Source organism: Lycorma delicatula, chromosome 8, assembly GCF_047948215.1.
Source record: "Lycorma delicatula isolate Av1 chromosome 8, ASM4794821v1, whole genome shotgun sequence".
Taxonomy (NCBI): Eukaryota; Metazoa; Arthropoda; class Insecta; order Hemiptera; family Fulgoridae; genus Lycorma; species Lycorma delicatula.
Genome location: NC_134462.1, coordinates 41,230,090 through 41,247,534, shown reverse-complemented (window position 1 = coordinate 41,247,534; position 17,445 = coordinate 41,230,090). Strand labels below are relative to the sequence as shown.

General features: G+C 26.9%; 1 protein-coding gene across 3 annotated transcripts in view; it reads left to right on the top strand.

The window, feature by feature from the left end:
* The window catches only part of Pdp1 (PAR bZIP family member Pdp1), a 261,102-nt gene extending 243,871 nt beyond the window's left edge, over positions 1–17,231 (top strand). For 2 of the 3 annotated variants that reach the window (XM_075373306.1, XM_075373305.1), the window contains exons 4-6: positions 1,104–1,222; positions 15,393–15,530; positions 16,826–17,231. In XM_075373306.1, coding sequence (XP_075229421.1) covers positions 1,104–1,222; positions 15,393–15,530; positions 16,826–16,912 — 344 coding nt within the window. In that variant the 3' untranslated portion in view covers positions 16,913–17,231. The remainder of the gene's footprint in view (positions 1–1,103; positions 1,223–15,392; positions 15,531–16,825) is intronic. The other variant, XM_075373307.1, reaches the window with a different exon arrangement.
* Positions 17,232–17,445: the final 214 nt, after the last annotated feature.

Below are 17,445 nucleotides of genomic sequence, written 5' to 3'. Positions count from 1 at the left end.
CAGGTCACTTATACATTATACAGATTATGGAAATAAAAAATTAAAATAATTTTAATAGTTTTTATATGTTAGTGTATTTTTTCTCTTTGTCAATATTAATATTTCTTTTAGTAATGTAAATTTAAATTTATCATGAAACAGTTAATTTAGTTCTTTAAAATATTAATAGTGTCATTTTATTCCTAAATTTTCCATGGTCATTAATTAATTATGTAGACTTGAATTTTTATTTTAATTAGTCTGTTTCAATTTCTTTAAAGTTTGGTTCAAATGAATTATTACTGCTGGTCATATCTGCCATTTTATTTTGCTTTTTTTAATGATTTTTTTTAAACAAAACATAGGGAAATCTTGAAGGTTTATTTGTTTATATATTATTAGCTATTGTTAAATTTGTTGATTTTTTTTAATCTTTTTTCATATTAAGAAAGCAGACTAGATCAAATTAAAGCTTGGATGATGATAATAAACACAGAGTGGTATGATATTTTATTATTGGATTTCTGATAAAAATGTGAAATGGTGTGTATATATATAAATAAATATTTATATATATATATATATATATATAAATAAATATTTATATATATATATAAATAAATATTTATATATATATATACATAAAATGATGTTGTAAAATAAATATTGTCTAAAATGCAGATAAAATGAAATATAATACTGGTTTAAAAATAAAATTTTAATTATAAAAAGGAGTGTTTTTTTAAGCTTAACATAAGAACATAATTCAGTGTTTTATTATTAAAATTAAGAAAATATTATATCATGATAGTGTTTAAACTTAATCATTGAAGGAACACAAATTAGGTAGCTTTCTTTTATGGGCATTAAGACATAAGCTTTAGATTGCTGAATGCTGTAATCTGCATCGTGTTGTCTTCCTTTACTTTTCAAGTCTCAATTCTTAGTTCTGATTATAACTTTACATTTCTGATTAATACTTTCTTGTTAATGTTGATGCAACATGTTTCCTTTATAAATATAACTGTGAATCTATAAACAAGTTATTTATAAAATCATTAAGTTTTATTGTGAATTGTTTTCTTAAACAAGCTGATCTTTGATTGATTTGTTGTTTATTACAGCCTTGTCTTTTGCATCATCAAGTCGAGATTTTGATCCTAGAACGAGGGCTTTCTCTGATGAAGAACTAAAACCCCAACCAATGGTGAAGAAGTCAAGGAAGCAGGTGAGGATTACCACTGTGAGTTACATAAAATGTTTTACATGTATGATTAGGAAATTATTATTGATAAATTAATTAATAATTTATTTATTTATTAGTAAACACCAGTAAACATTTTAATAAAATTACTGAAACTAGAAGAGAAGTAGTTTTTCATTAGTATTAGTAATTATTTTAATTAAACTATATCATTGAATATAACATTCCTTCCAATTTCATATTAAAAAAATGAGTTTATTTATTTTAGTCCCTGATTGTTTTATCTTCCTTTTTATTTATATTTTAATTTCTTCTATTTATAGTTTCTTTAAACAAAATTTCCTACTGCACATATTATAAACTAATCTACTTATTCTTTGTTTTATAATTTTATATTATTTTTATTTAGCACTCTTATTTTATTTTGTTACACTTTCTAGCATTTCTAATTGAACTATTCTCAAGCTTCTCATATGAACTCTTTCTGAAAAATATTCCAATAAAACTTTTCATTAAAAAAATACTCTGTGAAGTATAATTAGTATTGTGAACCCATAAAATGATTAATCTGTTAAATAACAGAACATTATTCTCCCTTACCATTTTTACAAACTATGATTAAAGTGGCTTTTGAAATATCAGTTAAAAATTATGAAAAGTCTTATGAATCATCAGACTTAAAAATTGAAGGATTTACTAAAAACCTTGCTTACACATCTTTTTTTTGTACAGGGGTCACTCAAATATAAATCAAACTTTTATCTTCCTGGCTTGCATATGAACATAACTGGGGTGGTACAAAGAGATATTAAAAGTAGAAATATGGGAAAGGAATGGATGTTCCAGCAATTATGACATATGTATTTCTTATTAGTAGCATTATATCAGAGAAAGAGGTTCCAATATCAGTTGTACAATATATTATCATAGAGTTTTCTCAAATGAGGGTATCAAACCCTACAAAATTTTAACTAGATTGCATACACACATTGGGGATTTGATTTTTTTAAGTATCCAAGTATGACTGTACCAGCAAATTTAAAGGAGGACATGAAGCTGTATAAAATGAGAGTAACAATGGGTGTTCAATGACAAATATGACAGATAGCAATATTCAATCGATCCATGATCTCATTGAAGATGATTGGCATTGTTAATGACATTGCTTTGGAAGTGGGTTTCAGTCATCGAAGTATCTATTCCATTACAATAAATCGTCTTGGGTTTCACAAAATCTGTGAGATGAGTTCCAAGACTTTTGGTTCAAAATCAGAATCAGACTCAACAGGAAATTTGTTAAAGACTCCTGAATCAGTTTTGATGAAAGAGAAATAATGTTTTGCTTCAGATAGTCAGGTTTTGTGAGCTTGGTTTCACAACTACATTCCTGGGTTGAAATCAGTGATTATGGAGATCATAGTAGTGAAGAGACTTGCTCTGTTTAGGCAAAACTATGTCTGTTGGCTCTGAAAGTCTTTTAACTGTCTTTTGGGACTGGAACTGGTATTGCTTGTTGAATTCCTTCATGAACATTGCACTGTGAATTGCTGTGTATTATTGTCAGCTCTTTGACAAAGTGAAAGTTGCCTACAGGAACAAAGACATCATTATCAGTCAGAAATGTGATTTTCCTTCGTGATAACATCAGGCGTCGTACAATGTGGATAAAATGAACAAAATAAAGAAAATAAATGGAAAAAGTTGACAAAATTTATTGGGAAACCTTACAACTCCATACAGTCCAAATTTGTCATAGTGGAATACCTTTTTGCTTGGGCTATTGAAGGAGGCACAAGAATATTGTTTCCAGAGTGACAACAAAGTTCAATTAGTTGAAATGTGAAGTTTTTAAGAAGGGATCAAGAACAAGCTCTCCACTTCTTGGGAACAATATATAGAACTTCAAGGACCCTATATAGAAATGCAGTAGATATGTTCTCTGTTTTTATTCTAATAAATATTAAAAACAAAAGTCTGGTTTATATTTGATTGACAATTATACTCATATTATAAAAGTATTATGATTACAAATCCACTTATTATAATTGACATGTAGATCATTGTACCAACTGTCTTAATTTCAAGTTATCTAACTAATGTTGGAAATCATTCATTATAACCAGTTTTTATCTAGTAAAAGAAGTTTAGGGGGCTGTTACTCTACATAATGTTCAGTAATATAGCGTTCTGTATAGTAACTATAAATTATATAATAATTGTCCAAGGAAGTGGTCTCAGCTACATAACAGACTGCATTATCAGGTTAAAAATATATTTACAAATCTTTTAAACTTTTTAAATTGGTTTTCATTTCTATAGGGGTTTTTCACATTAACCTCCCATTTATATAAATTTGCACTAGAGTAATGGTATTTTATGGAGCTACATTGTTCAATATGATTATTGTTCTTATTCCTTATCAATAATCATTATCATTTATAGAAAACCATTTTAGTTTTTTGATAGAGATGTATTTATGTTGTATGAGTATTTATTAAATGAAACAATATTCTAAATTTTTTGAATCGACTATCTTAAATAAAAACAAATAATTTTAATTTGTAATAAGTCTTTTTCAATAGAATATTTGAAATAAAGAACAAAATTAAACTTTCTTGATCATTTTTATGTCAATTATGTGAGAGCAATGAATAATTTTTTTTAAGTAAATTCATAGTAAAAAACAAAACATTCTGTACAATTGCTAGATTGTTAAATAAAATTAAAAATTGTATTAGTATCTTTTTTATTATCTCATATCCCATATGTTATCAATTTCATTGCCGAGTATTTGTCTTGCTCCATCTTGAGGCACTGATTTATTGTAAGTGCTACAACACTTCAAGTTTTACAAAAAACTCAACATGTAATATATATTAAAATAAACTGTCCATTAAATATGCATCATTATTAAATCTTTGGTCAAAGGAATAAAATTATTTAAAAAACTCACTAGTAAATGAACAGCACATCAGTTAAATAAACATAAATCATTTACTTAAACCATTTCTTACTGAACATAACTGAGTTCACCAACCATGCTAACTAAATTATGCATTTTTCCTTTAAAAATTATTTTATTCATTTGACTATATTTTTAATAATGTTTTGCATATTAATGTTAATCTATTTTAATGTACCTATATGTTTAATTTTTTTATGTAATGCAAAGTTATGTAGCATTTAATGTAGATTAATAATTGATGCCTGAAGAAGCAGCAAAACAAATCTTAAGTTCCAGAACTGGTAATAGAATAAGAAAAATTGGCCTGGAGGGCTACAAATTAGGTAATGATAATTTTTATTGCTTAATACAAACATTTTTGTAATATGATTTTTTTCTATAATTTATTTTAATAGTTTCTTATAAAAATTTGTTGTATGTAAATTTGTTTTGTATTTATTTTAATTAAAAATTGTAGAGAAAGAAGTTTCAATTTACAAAATATATGAAAACTTTTTATACAACAAATGTTATGATTACCCATTTCCTTAAATCGTTACACACCAGTAGCAAATTCTATAACTTTACCCTGTGAGTTATTTTATTAAACATTTAAAACTTAAACAAGATGTAAATAAAAATGTGCTTCTTCTGTATTGGCATCTGTAGCAAGATTAGCATATAAAGGAGATTTATTTATGTGAATCTCCTTTATGCATAAAGGATCCTTTTAATCTTTTTGGCAAATGAATTTTTTTTTAATTTAAATTAGAACTAAATTATTAACATGTAGAAAATTTTATCCATTTCTTAGAACAAAAAAATTGTTTTTCTATAGATGAATTTTTTCTCATTTTCGAATATTCAAATATGCTTCAATCAAATTTGCTTAAGTTAGTGCTTGAATGGTATGTACATAGCTGCTTCAGCACTGAACTTACCTTGTTTGAATATGGACATAAACATTAAGGTTAATTTGTAGAATTATTTCTGTGAAGGTTTTCTGAATAAGCAAAATGGTAGAAAATGATTTTACATGGGTTGCATCAAATTTTTTGGAATATTAAAAAAATTATTAGTAAAATGTAAGGGAAACATATTTGTATTTCAATTTAGCTTTTGTTTAATATATATAGAGTGAAATTTTTATTAAATGGTGGAGTAATGAGAACAGTTACAGCAATATTTCCTCAAATAAAAATTTTAACATATTTTATAGTAGAATTAAACGAGTAGGAATGATTGGATATAACAAAAAATTTATTTGTTAAGATTTCCTAAATTTAATGGAGAGTCAGTTTTTCATTGCTTAATCCAATCAGACTTAGCACAAAATTTGTGCTAAACTAATCTTGTTTTAATTATTACTTTCAGGAATGCAAAAAGTTAATTGCAGTTAAGCTAGATGTTAGTCATAATATAATGTTAATTAATTAATCCTTCTTATATAGTATTTGAAATTAAATGCTTGCCTTATCCCTGTATCTCTTCTCCATGCCGATGGTTCAGGAGATAATCAGCTAATCTTACTCTTTCGAGTGTATATTTTTATTCAGTTTTGAAGAACAGTTTTACTTTCTTTTAATATTTTATTAAATACTAATCATTGAAAAAGTTGTTACACATGTAAGAAAATACAATCACCTTAAAATTTTTGAAGAATATTAACTTAACGAAAATTATTTACGGATTAAAATTATTAATTTTAAATTATAATGTACTTAGTAGTATCATGTATATTCAAATATTAGGCATAATTGTGTATTTTGTATAAAATTATTGGTCCAGAACTTTAGTATACAAGAATATAGCCTTTATTTTTATTTTTATATTTATACATAATTATTTTGATGATTATGTAATTTGATATCCCTTGTATCAGTTAATAGTATTCAGCTTATGCATCTCCTAGTGGTGGATTCATAGAAATCATCCATCTCCAAGGCTGTAATGCTGTTTGGAAGTCATCATCATTTTGTCTCTCTCTAACTTGTAAACTGGTAACCCTGCATGATAAAATTTTATTAACCATTCATTGTACTGCACTTCATTTTTTGTATAATTTTAAAATCATTTGTTTTTTGTTTTTAATATTAGTAGCATTTTTTCATTATGTATAGAATTATTGTTATTATTTATATTATATATTATTATTTTTAATTGATGATTATTATTTAATAGTCTTTTTAATAAAATGTCAAAATTTTAAAAATGAGACTTAGTTACTTTTTCATTGTATATAAACATATTATTCAATTTTTCTATCCAACTTAATTAAACAGTGATATACTTATTATTTTATCACTTGTTTATTTATTACATACCAACAAGTCAGTATGTATTTTAGATCCTTTCTGACCAATCCTGTTATAAAAAATAATATTTTATGTTTGAACTAATCCTTCTAATCTTTTCAGCAAATGAGTCTCTTTCTTATTTGAATTAGAAATAAATTATTAGCATGTAGAAAATTTTAATCATTTGGAACAACAGAAATAAGTTTTCTATAGATGATTTTTTTTCAGATTTAGAATATTCAATATTTTTGTACACATTAAGAAATTAAAAAAAAATCCCCTTTTAGCAGATCTATTCTATGTAATAGAACCATACTGAACTGATTTTACATATCTGTGTTCTGGGATTCAGGAAATAGATAATAAGTTAATATGGTCGACCTCCATGTCGGAGTTGTAGTATATCAGGCTTTCATCTGCAGGTCCTAGGTTCGGATCCCAGTCAGGCATAACATTTTTCATGCTCTACAAAATTTCCATTTCATATTCCCATGCACAAGTTTCAAGTTTATTTGGTGAATTAGCAAAAAAAATTGCAAAAGATTTGAATTTAAATTGTATAGATCAGTGTTGCATCAAGATTTTAAAGATGACACATTTTTATGGTGTCATTATGTTTGTAAAATCTGTAGGATTTGGCAAAAAGATAAAAAATTATTCCAGTAGTTAATTTATTAATCAAGATTGCAGCAGAATATATTTATTATAATATAATGTGAAGAAATTAAAAAATTAAATTAAAATTAAAATTTAACAATTTAAAAACAAAAAATTAAGTATTTTTGAAAAATATGACCGTAAAGTTTCTTTGAAAAATAATAAATATTATTTTGTGGGTAATGTAATCTTTTTTATGTAGTGATACAGCTTAGTGATACGGCTTATGAGTGATACAGTAGTAAAATATAGCAACAATCTATTGTTTAAATTTTACTATTCTTTTTTCTACAGAGTTGAAATTATGTACATATTACAGTGTTATAACATCAGAAAGTTGTCCATTAATCTCTTTTATCCTAACTGTTCTAGTTTCTCATGTTGTTATAAATTATGTAAAGCCCTGTGAAGTACATGAAACACCAGAGTTGCATTTTCCTTGCTTTTTTTGGATGTAATGATGTTCATTACACAGGTGGTCACTGTTATGAACCAAGTGAAAATTTCATCTGCATTAGCTCCTTTTTATGTGAGTTTTAGGTGAGCTTGGCTTACTGATGTATAACATTATATTCATCTCAATGCATACAACAGAAAACTATTTTTTTCATATTCCTTGATAATCCTGGCCTGGAATGGTAAAATATTCATGGGAATGGTAGTCATTTTTGAAAGAGTCTTAATTTTTCATGTCAACTTTTCTTCTAGTCTCCAGACGGGGTTCCCTGCTTTCCCACAACACCCTATTTGTCGATGAACCAGTGATAGAGATATTTATTTTTCTATACTTCTCCATCATTATTGGGTTCCAGTATATTGGATTGTAAACTGTATTGTTACCACCTGATGATTACGAAAACAAACACCCAGACTAATTTCCTAGAAATTTAAGGGCGTAAAATGAAAACTGAATGTCAGTGGCCAAATTCATTTCTAATAAACATCTTCCTATTGATTACTGAAGCCATCTATCAGTTTCTGAGTGCAGTTTCATTATGTGTTTTTGTGGGCAATGGTTGTAACAGTTGATGCTATTTAAAATATTTATATATCTTCTGAAATGATTTTAAAAAAATGTAAAAATGAAACTAAGATACAAAAAACTATCCATTTTGTATGCTAGTTAACCATTCAAAGAATGTTGTTTAACTTTGCTTATCTATGAGGAGCCCACTGGACTGGTCTATTAGTTTACTCATCATCACAAATCAGCTGATTTTGAAGTCAAGAGTTTTAAGGTTCAAATTCTAGTAAAGGCAGTTATTTACTTTTATATGGATTTGAATATTAGATCATGGATACCGGTGCTCTTTGATGAGTGGGTTTCAATTAACCACACATCTCAGGAATGGTCAACCTGAGACTGTACAAGACTACACTTCACTTACATTCATAAATATCATCCTCTGAAGTAATACTTTACGGTGGTTCTGAAGGCTAAACAGAAAAAGAGAGGTTATCGAGAACCTACTAATGTTACTTAATAATTTTGATGCTAATATTTTTTTACACATTTTATTTTTCATAATATTGTTATCTAAGACAGTTCTGGAATTGTGAAATCATCTTAGGGAGTTCTCTAATACTCTAATTTTTAAGACAGAAGTACCTTAACTATATCATGTTTATTAATTAATTTTTCATTCCATATTATCCATCAGTTATTGTTATTGCAATATTTTTCTATCTCTCTATCCTTTCCTCATTAAATAATATTTAGATAACAACTTATTTACTTATTTTTAGTTATTTGCCTCCACGATTTATTTAATATTGACATTTTCAGCTCTTATCAAGAGTTAGTGTACATATAAACATCTTATTGACAACAGTATATGGTAGAGATGACTAGGAAAAATGAAAATCCAAATATTATGTAGTAGTTAGAAAAATGGAAGGTTACTCTATATATTATATTTTAATCCCCATTACACTTTGTTTTATGATCACCAGGATTACTAATGATTTTATAATTATATTATTCAGATTTGTATTTGTATTTTTGTTATATCTTTTTACTTTTTTCTGTTGTTTTTTCATAGTTTCATTATGAAATATAAGTTCTGTACCATGTGATTAAGTAGTTCTTCCAGATCTTGAAATTTGCTTTCTTTTTCCACTTTTTTAAAATTTATTTTACTTTTTGCTTGGATTTTCTTGCTTATTATTATCAAATCCTTTAAAATTGTGACGTGCACTATCCTGAATAGTGTTGTTTTGTACACAGTGGTTGATAATATTGATTGTTTTTCAAAGCACCATTTATTTTGTTTTAGATTATTTTATTGTTTTACTCTATTCGTTTTCTTTCATTTTATTCACATTGCCTTTAAAACTTTCCTTTTTTTGGCATACAAACTATGCATGTGAATATGTACAAAGAAAAATTACACATTATTTTTATGTAAGTTTGCTTGTTATGAGGAAGCGTACTTTGATGTTTATAACATAGTTTTTTTATCAAAGTATTTGAATTAGGATCTTTATTAAACATATTGTTTATTAATTTTATATCTGTAGTATTAAATTTTTTAATGTTTCTAATCTTACTTTTCTTTCTGTTATAAGAATTATTTTTATTCATTGTCATCATCTTATAGGTTTTTGTACAAGTTTTTATTGTTTTGGACCATAAATTAACTTCTACTTTTAATACACTTGCTGCAAAGTAGAAGTTGAGCTAAGTAGAATATCCTCAGTTCTGCTTTACGTATTACAATTTTGTCTTTTCGCATTGTAATTAACCTCTGTTGTTTTCTTCTAATACCAAATTAATTAATCTAAAATGTTTTGTTGTATTTCTTTACTTCAGCATCCACATGACGATGCCCTATTAGAGATATCATATTTAAGAAGCAATTTTGTGTTAACAAAAGTTTTTTAACACAAAATTACTGCGGAAAAATAGCGTGCGGCTTAGGTTCAAAGTATTAGGTCTACAGGTCACGTAAAAAAATGTATTAATAAACAATACAACATTTTGAAATGTACCTTGTGAAAACAATAATTGACTCCATTTTGCACTGATAACATGAAGAACTACTCATCAGTTTTTTCATATAGTTCTTGCTCTCAGATGATACTTGCCATTTTGCGCGTCGTTTTCAGTATTGCTCATCGAGTTTGAAATGGAGATGACTTTGAAACTCTTGGTGACCATTTTGTGTGGTATGAGTTTCCATGACTCCATGGAGCCATGATCTACTCGCAGAATTGAGATAATAAAGCTTTCTTCAAACATCCAGTTAGAGTCAGTTCCATCAATCTGCATCTTCAGTCACATTAGAAATGTCACAAATGATCCTTAAAAGCCCTATTAATGGAAATGAATAGTGGTTGTAACATACCAGTACTCTGGTATCTCTGATACCAGATACTCTGGTATCACAACCACATCATACTTCTCTTGTTGCAACTTCTTTACCTTTTCTATTAAATGGCTTCATGAACTGTCTAAGACTAGCGTGGGTGGACCTTTGACATAACAGTGCACCTGGATGCTGTCTTCAACCAATTCATGTATAATTCTTCAGTTATTCACCCTTTCTCTTGCACCTTACCAATATTCCTGGCATCTTCTTAAGTACAATATTACATTTAAAAATTATGTAAACTGGGAGTACATGCTCGTTAGCAGTGATACATAGCATTACAGTATATTGCTATTTTTCTGTTCCTGAAGTTCTCATGTGCACTGTTTTTTCACCAGCTTGTTCATTGTTGTTTCACCTGGCATGTTGAAGAATACAGGATTTAATTTGCATTCCCAGTTGCCCCCCTTGCTGTAGTTGTGTCTTCTATGACTTCAGAACATGTCTTTGAATCATAAGGTCATTTCGTGCCACAAAGCGCTTTGCCCAGTCATAACTGGCTTTAAATTCACTGAGGAATTCCCATGCCATTTGATAATTGACATCTTTTAACTGTAACATTTTCACAGACACAGGAAATCCATCTGCCCATATTTTCTGACATATTCCAGCAGATTGGTTTCTACTTTCAGGTATTTCGTCTTCTTCCCACAAAAAGATTGTTGACTTTGGAATGTTTTTCAAGAGCATCTTTCATTCCAGTTCATCTTCACATATTTTTCTCAGCAACATTGAACTTCCTCCCAGCTGCTTGGTTTACATTTTCTTGCAGACAGTGCACCTCTTGCAACTTAAATTTCCAACTGCAACTTGTTCTTATGTGGTCCATGTTTCACTGCTTCGTAGGTGAACAGTCAACTAAAAGAGTATTCACAGTACTGGTAGGAGTGCTCTTCTTCTCCTTTGTCTTGTGCAGCACTGCTACCTGGCAGGCAGTTTAAGCTCTTCAGCATTAATCCTTGTGTTTTTGCGGAGGGTTACCATTATGTGGACAATGCAGATCTTAGGAATGTTTAATGTTCTCAAGTTTCTTGATACTACCGTCTCTGTTTTGGTCTCGATGAAATTCTAAGAAAATTATTTTTTGCTAAAATTATCATCTGAGAAAGTGGGTGCTGCTTATACATTCATGTGTCCTACATGCACATAAATACAGTACTGTAAATGTACACTTTAACTCATGTAAAAAACATTTACATTACGTTTTTGAAATATAAACTGAATTCTTTTATGAAAAACAATTGTCAAGCTCGGCAAAGATTTGAACTTAGAATCTTTATGTGAAATATGATAAAAGATTTTGTCACAAATTTTTATTTCAGTTTATCCTCAAACATCTTCATTTTGAGATTTATTAATATACATTAATTATTATCATTGTTCTTTGAAACTTTATTTCACAAGCTTTTGTTTTTTCACTTTCTTGGTTTTTCTAAGCTTGACTGAAATATTTCTTTCGATTCCAATATTTATATTTGACAATAATAAATCTATTTTTTTGCATGAAAGTAAGTTTGCTTTTGATATCTTCCTTACTGTTTTAGTCCTTAAAAAAAAAAAAATCAGCTACTCGTACAACTGGTACACTTCTATCCTAGTACTCAAGTTAACTTTCAAAACAATATTTAGTTACCCTTATAGAAATGTCTTGCCATTGTTTTACTTATTTATTTTTAATTTGCAGCTATAAACCATTAATTCGATTTTGAAACTTATTTGTAGTTTAGAACAAAAGAACAGTATCATAGAAAATGTTAATGTAGTTGTTTGTTGTATTAGATTGCTATTCCAGTATTAAAATTTTCTTTATTTAATTTTTTACTACTTCGATGTAATAATTAAAGAAAAATATGGTTAGGACCATATAGTTAGGACTTTGTCTTGCTCCTGCTTTCTGTAGGACAGTTTGATTTTTTTTAGCAGGTGCTTGTTTTGGTTACCTTATGCCTTTTTAGTTTAAATTTGTTACATGTTTGTACAAGTTGTGGTCAAGAGCAAATTTATCTGGCAATTTTAGACATGTAATTTTTTTCTTTTTTTTTTTAACAAAAGTATACTTTAAATACATTTATACCTCATAGTTATTATATCCAGAAATAGGTGAAAGAGTGTCAATTAATTTCCTTTTAATAAATAAAAATAAATTTTTTAACATGATGTCTTATTTATTCAGGGTGGCAACAATAGGTTGATCGCCAGTTACAGTCCTGCTTTTTTTTTGTGATAAAGAGAAATTATAGTTGCTATGAAATATGTTTTTGATTTGGGGGGTTTTTAATTTTGGTCTCTCACAAAAATGATATTTAAGAAATGTATAAATTTACTTGATTTAGTTGTTTTCAGAATTCTTTCCAGTAGAATTCAGTAACTCCTTACTATTTTTAAAAAGTTTGTGTATAGTAATTCTGGCCTTACAGTTTTCAGTTGCCAAAAATTCTTTAAAAGGTGGCTTTATAAAAATAGAGCAAGTAAATAATAACCACACAGCTAATGGAGTTGGTGTTAAAAATGTTTTTTAAGACATCTTATTAAAAATGATTTAAATATAATCTTTTTTTTTTTTAATTTTTCTCTAATATGGCCTATACATAATGTATTATATTGGTTTTATGCAGAATGTATTCTGTATAGGTCACATTTACTTATATCTTTTTTTGAATTAATCATCTAGAGACTATTATTTTTTTCTGATTACTATTTCTTTATATTTCCTTTCTTTCCTAATCTTGATGTAAATTATTTTTCAACTTTTTAGTATAATGGGACAAAAGTTTTAGTTTATTACTCATCTTCTTTTGGAATGAAGGTTATTTGTTTAAGTTTGTTGCTTAACAATGTGAGATATTGTAATGTTACTGGTAGTTCTAGAATTCAAAAAGATTTTTAAAATTTATTTTTCTAACTCATTTAAAAATGCTCATTTAAATTATATCCCTTAATCAAAAGATAGGGAAATTAATATATTATTTTACAGTTATTTTTACTAAAGTACTAATAGCATAGAAATTAGAGAACAAGGTATATTTTCTTTAGTTTAATTCTAAATATTTCACTGTGGATATTAAATATGTTATAATCCAAAGAGAAATTAACTGATCATTAAATTAAATTATTACCTGACATTTCTTCATCATATCAGAATAAGTACACAGTGTGTCTTGAAAAGATTTTTTTTTGTGACTGATTTGGTTAAATTTCATGTAAACCAGTTTTAAACATACATTCTTTACATATATTTGTTTTTATCATTCATTTTTTTTATTGTATACAAATAGAATGATTGTCTTTAAAAATAAAACTGTGAATTTTAAACTCTTCATTTAATTTTAAATAATCTGATATTATTATTTTATCTATGACTCAGGTTGTATCCATCCAGTAAATTATTAGAATGGTTGTTCTATAATAACTTGTATAAAATGAATTATAGAGAAATTTTTTCAACTTCCATGAAATTAACTTCACAATCCTATTAATTTGAGGAAAAACTGAAATGTTGTGCTGCTTGAGCTATTGTAGCGTCTGAAAATTTTTCAGATGTTATGTTTTATTGTTGTAGTTAATTTACTGATGGATATTGTTATTATTTTTTTAACAAGTTAGTTGTTTGGCTTGTTTAAAACTTGTTAAATTTTGAATTTCTAGTCATTGAAGGTTTAGTATAGTGACAGTATAGTGAATCTTTGGACTTACAACCAAAATCATGAGTTTTATAATTTCTTCTTAATGACCTGCTTGAAGGAACATATATTTCTATTATCTAAATGATGAAAATTATATGTTTACAGGTATTCTAACATATTCTTGAAGAATTGTTATCAGTATATAACTATAAATAGTCTTCATTTTCAGTAATCGTCCTCATTTTATTTTCCAGTTTCCAATAATGAAAACATTTCAGTTGTAATAATAATTACTACTAATCTCAGCTTACTGTATCAGTAGTGATAGTTATGTGAAGAAAATTTACTAACTTATTGAAAACTAGATAGTTTAAAATTATGTTTGCATGCAACAAAAGAGGCAAAATTTTATTATATCTTTGTGACTCGTTTTGGTATCAGTATGAAATTTCAGCAAATTTTGTAGATTAATAAAATATAATTCCAGTCATATAAATTCTCTTCATGAGATACACTGTACTATGACAAAGGTGAAACTTTTAGATTTAACGTAATTTATATACTAAAAATGTTTACATTAATTTTTCCTAAATTAAGATATTTCATATGTGCGAAACATTTTGGAATCATTAAGTTTGTTAATATTGCTTAATTTGCTAATTCTTGTAACAAATTTGCTTTCATGTTAAAATTATTTACAAAAGTATATGATTTTATGACGCTTTAATAAAACCTTATTTTTGTAGATTACATTAGTGTGTAGGACTTGAAACCAGTGTGAATAGTAAGACTTAATTTTTGTGATTTTAGAAAAGGAAAGAAATTATGATTTTAGATAACATTTTCATTATTGACTAAAGAAAAAATACAATAAATATATATATCACCTTAAATGCAAGAAGTGTTCTAGTGAATAATCATTTCAAAATCAAGATCATTGTTCTAAAATGAATTTCTTATATAAATTATCTGTTAAACTTATTAACTATTGTATAAAAAAAAAATTACTAAATTTACTGTATTTCATTCTTTTCTTGAATTTCATAATTACAATAAAATTAAAGAATGTTCTGCTACTATCACATTGTTTATAGTTCAGTTGTTTTATTTTAAACCAATGTCAGAATTATACGATGCATCATTCTTTTGTCAAAATCAGCTTTAGTGAACATTATGTATTTTTTAAATTGATACTTTATTAAATTAACATGTATTTTTGATTGCTTCTTAGAAGTTATTATTTATAACTATTCTCAATTTTTTTTATTGTTAGATAAATTATTTAGTATAATTAATATTTTTTAATTTTGTTACCAGTTTGTACCAGATGGACTGAAGGATGAAAAATATTGGGCAAGACGTCGAAAGAATAATATGGCAGCAAAGAGATCAAGAGATGCTCGCAGACTAAAAGAAAATCAGATTGCTCTTAGAGCAGGTTTTCTTGAGAAAGAAGTAAGTGAAACTGTAAATACAGTTTTGTTCTCCAGGATAAGTGTGATAAAAATTATACATAATTGTTAATTTCTTTAACAATAAACTGAATATATACATAATTGACTGTTACTACATCCATTGTCTTTTCTAAATAAAAATACACTGTACTATCTTATATAAATAAAAACTCAAAAAAAAAAAAAAATTATCTAATAAAAATGTTTTTAATATAAATTTTAAGCAAAAAACAAAACAAGGTGTAACATACATGCTCATCAATTCAAAGCTATTCTAGAAAGAAGATTTTGAGGAGGAGAAATAGGCTTAAAATTTGAAACAATTTTTTTCAGCTGTTTTTTTAAAGCGTTGCAAAGATAAAATAAAATTTGAAATAATTTAAAATGAGTTTAAAATTCATTGAAAATATTAGTGAATAAATCATTTGTTATAAAATACCACCTGATTCATTATGTAGATACACTGTGATATCAAGAAATATTTAACAATGACAGCGAACAACTGATTGTTAAATCTTTCTATTTGCAATAAAATACAATTTCTTTATTACCTAAAAATGTTTTATAAGTGTTATTAGGCCTAGTTTTTATTCAATAAGCACACCAGGAATTAGAGTCCATAAACAGAGCTCTCTCTTCTTAAAACCATGTAAATATCAAGGTTGCAATAACTCAATGAGGTCCTTATATCCATATTGTGAATATAATGATATCTTGCAGGAACCTATTGAAAACAACTGGAGAAAAATAACTAGGATAAGAAAAAGTATGAGTGGTGATAAAGGGCAATTGACCCTCAGAGGCATCTCTGAGGGTCAATTGAAGTAGCAAAACACCAAGTGAAGTATCTCATGTCTCCTCCATGTTGTAGGCACTTCTCCATAATCACTGGGAGATCAGCGTATTGTCATTCTGGTGGAAGTAGCATATTAGTAATCAATGATTTTGTTAAAATGTACACTACAATAATTTTTTTTTTCTGAGCCACCTGAGGTTAAGCTCGAATTTTCATAAACAAAACCCTTACACACTTCTGTAACTTGTGGAAGTATCCAACTGCCTGATCCATTTACCGGACTTCTAATAGGTAGCAGTACAATTTTATATAATAGTTAACTTGTGGAAGCTGAAGTAAAAATTTCATACAATGATGACATACCATCTTATAATTTTACCTAGAAAAAATGTCTTAGGAGAATTATATATTTTAATTAATTTCCTTGATAGCAGTCTTAAAAATTTCAACGTTGTAACAAATTTAGTATCTACAAATTTAATATTTTTCATTTGTTTCAGAACCTTGGTTTAAGACAAGAAATGGAGCGGCTTAAGAAAGAAAATCTAGCGCTACGAGACCGGCTCTCTGAGTTTACAGACATTTAGAGCATCTTATTTTCCAAAAAAGAGATTTATAATGTTAAATAAAAAAACTTTTATTGTGCCTCTTGTGAAAAATAATTGTTTTTTGCACAGTTTTAGAATCTCAGTTGTATTCTGGTTAGTGTCAAGAAGACGGGGCGCTTTTACAGTAGATTCTACTCTTTTCCTTTATTTCATTTTTTTTTTCTTATGTAGTATAAAAAATCTATAGTTGGTTAATAATGTTCCAGTTAATAATTGTAATTAATTATAAATTATATTCAATTACAGTTTTTAATGATGTTTTGTAATTCTTTGAAAAATACAGTAAATAGAGTATTTATGATCGTGTGTTTTTTTTTTTTTAATTTGATTCTAGGCAACCGTTATAAAAAAGAAGTTTATTAACCAAAGTTAATAAGAAAAAAGAGAGAATCTTATAAATCAGACAATTTATTAATATAAATTGTCTGATTTATAAGATTACCTTACTTATTTAGTTTTATCTGAAAAAATAAAAAAATAAATAAAAGTAATTACTGTTTTATAATAATTAT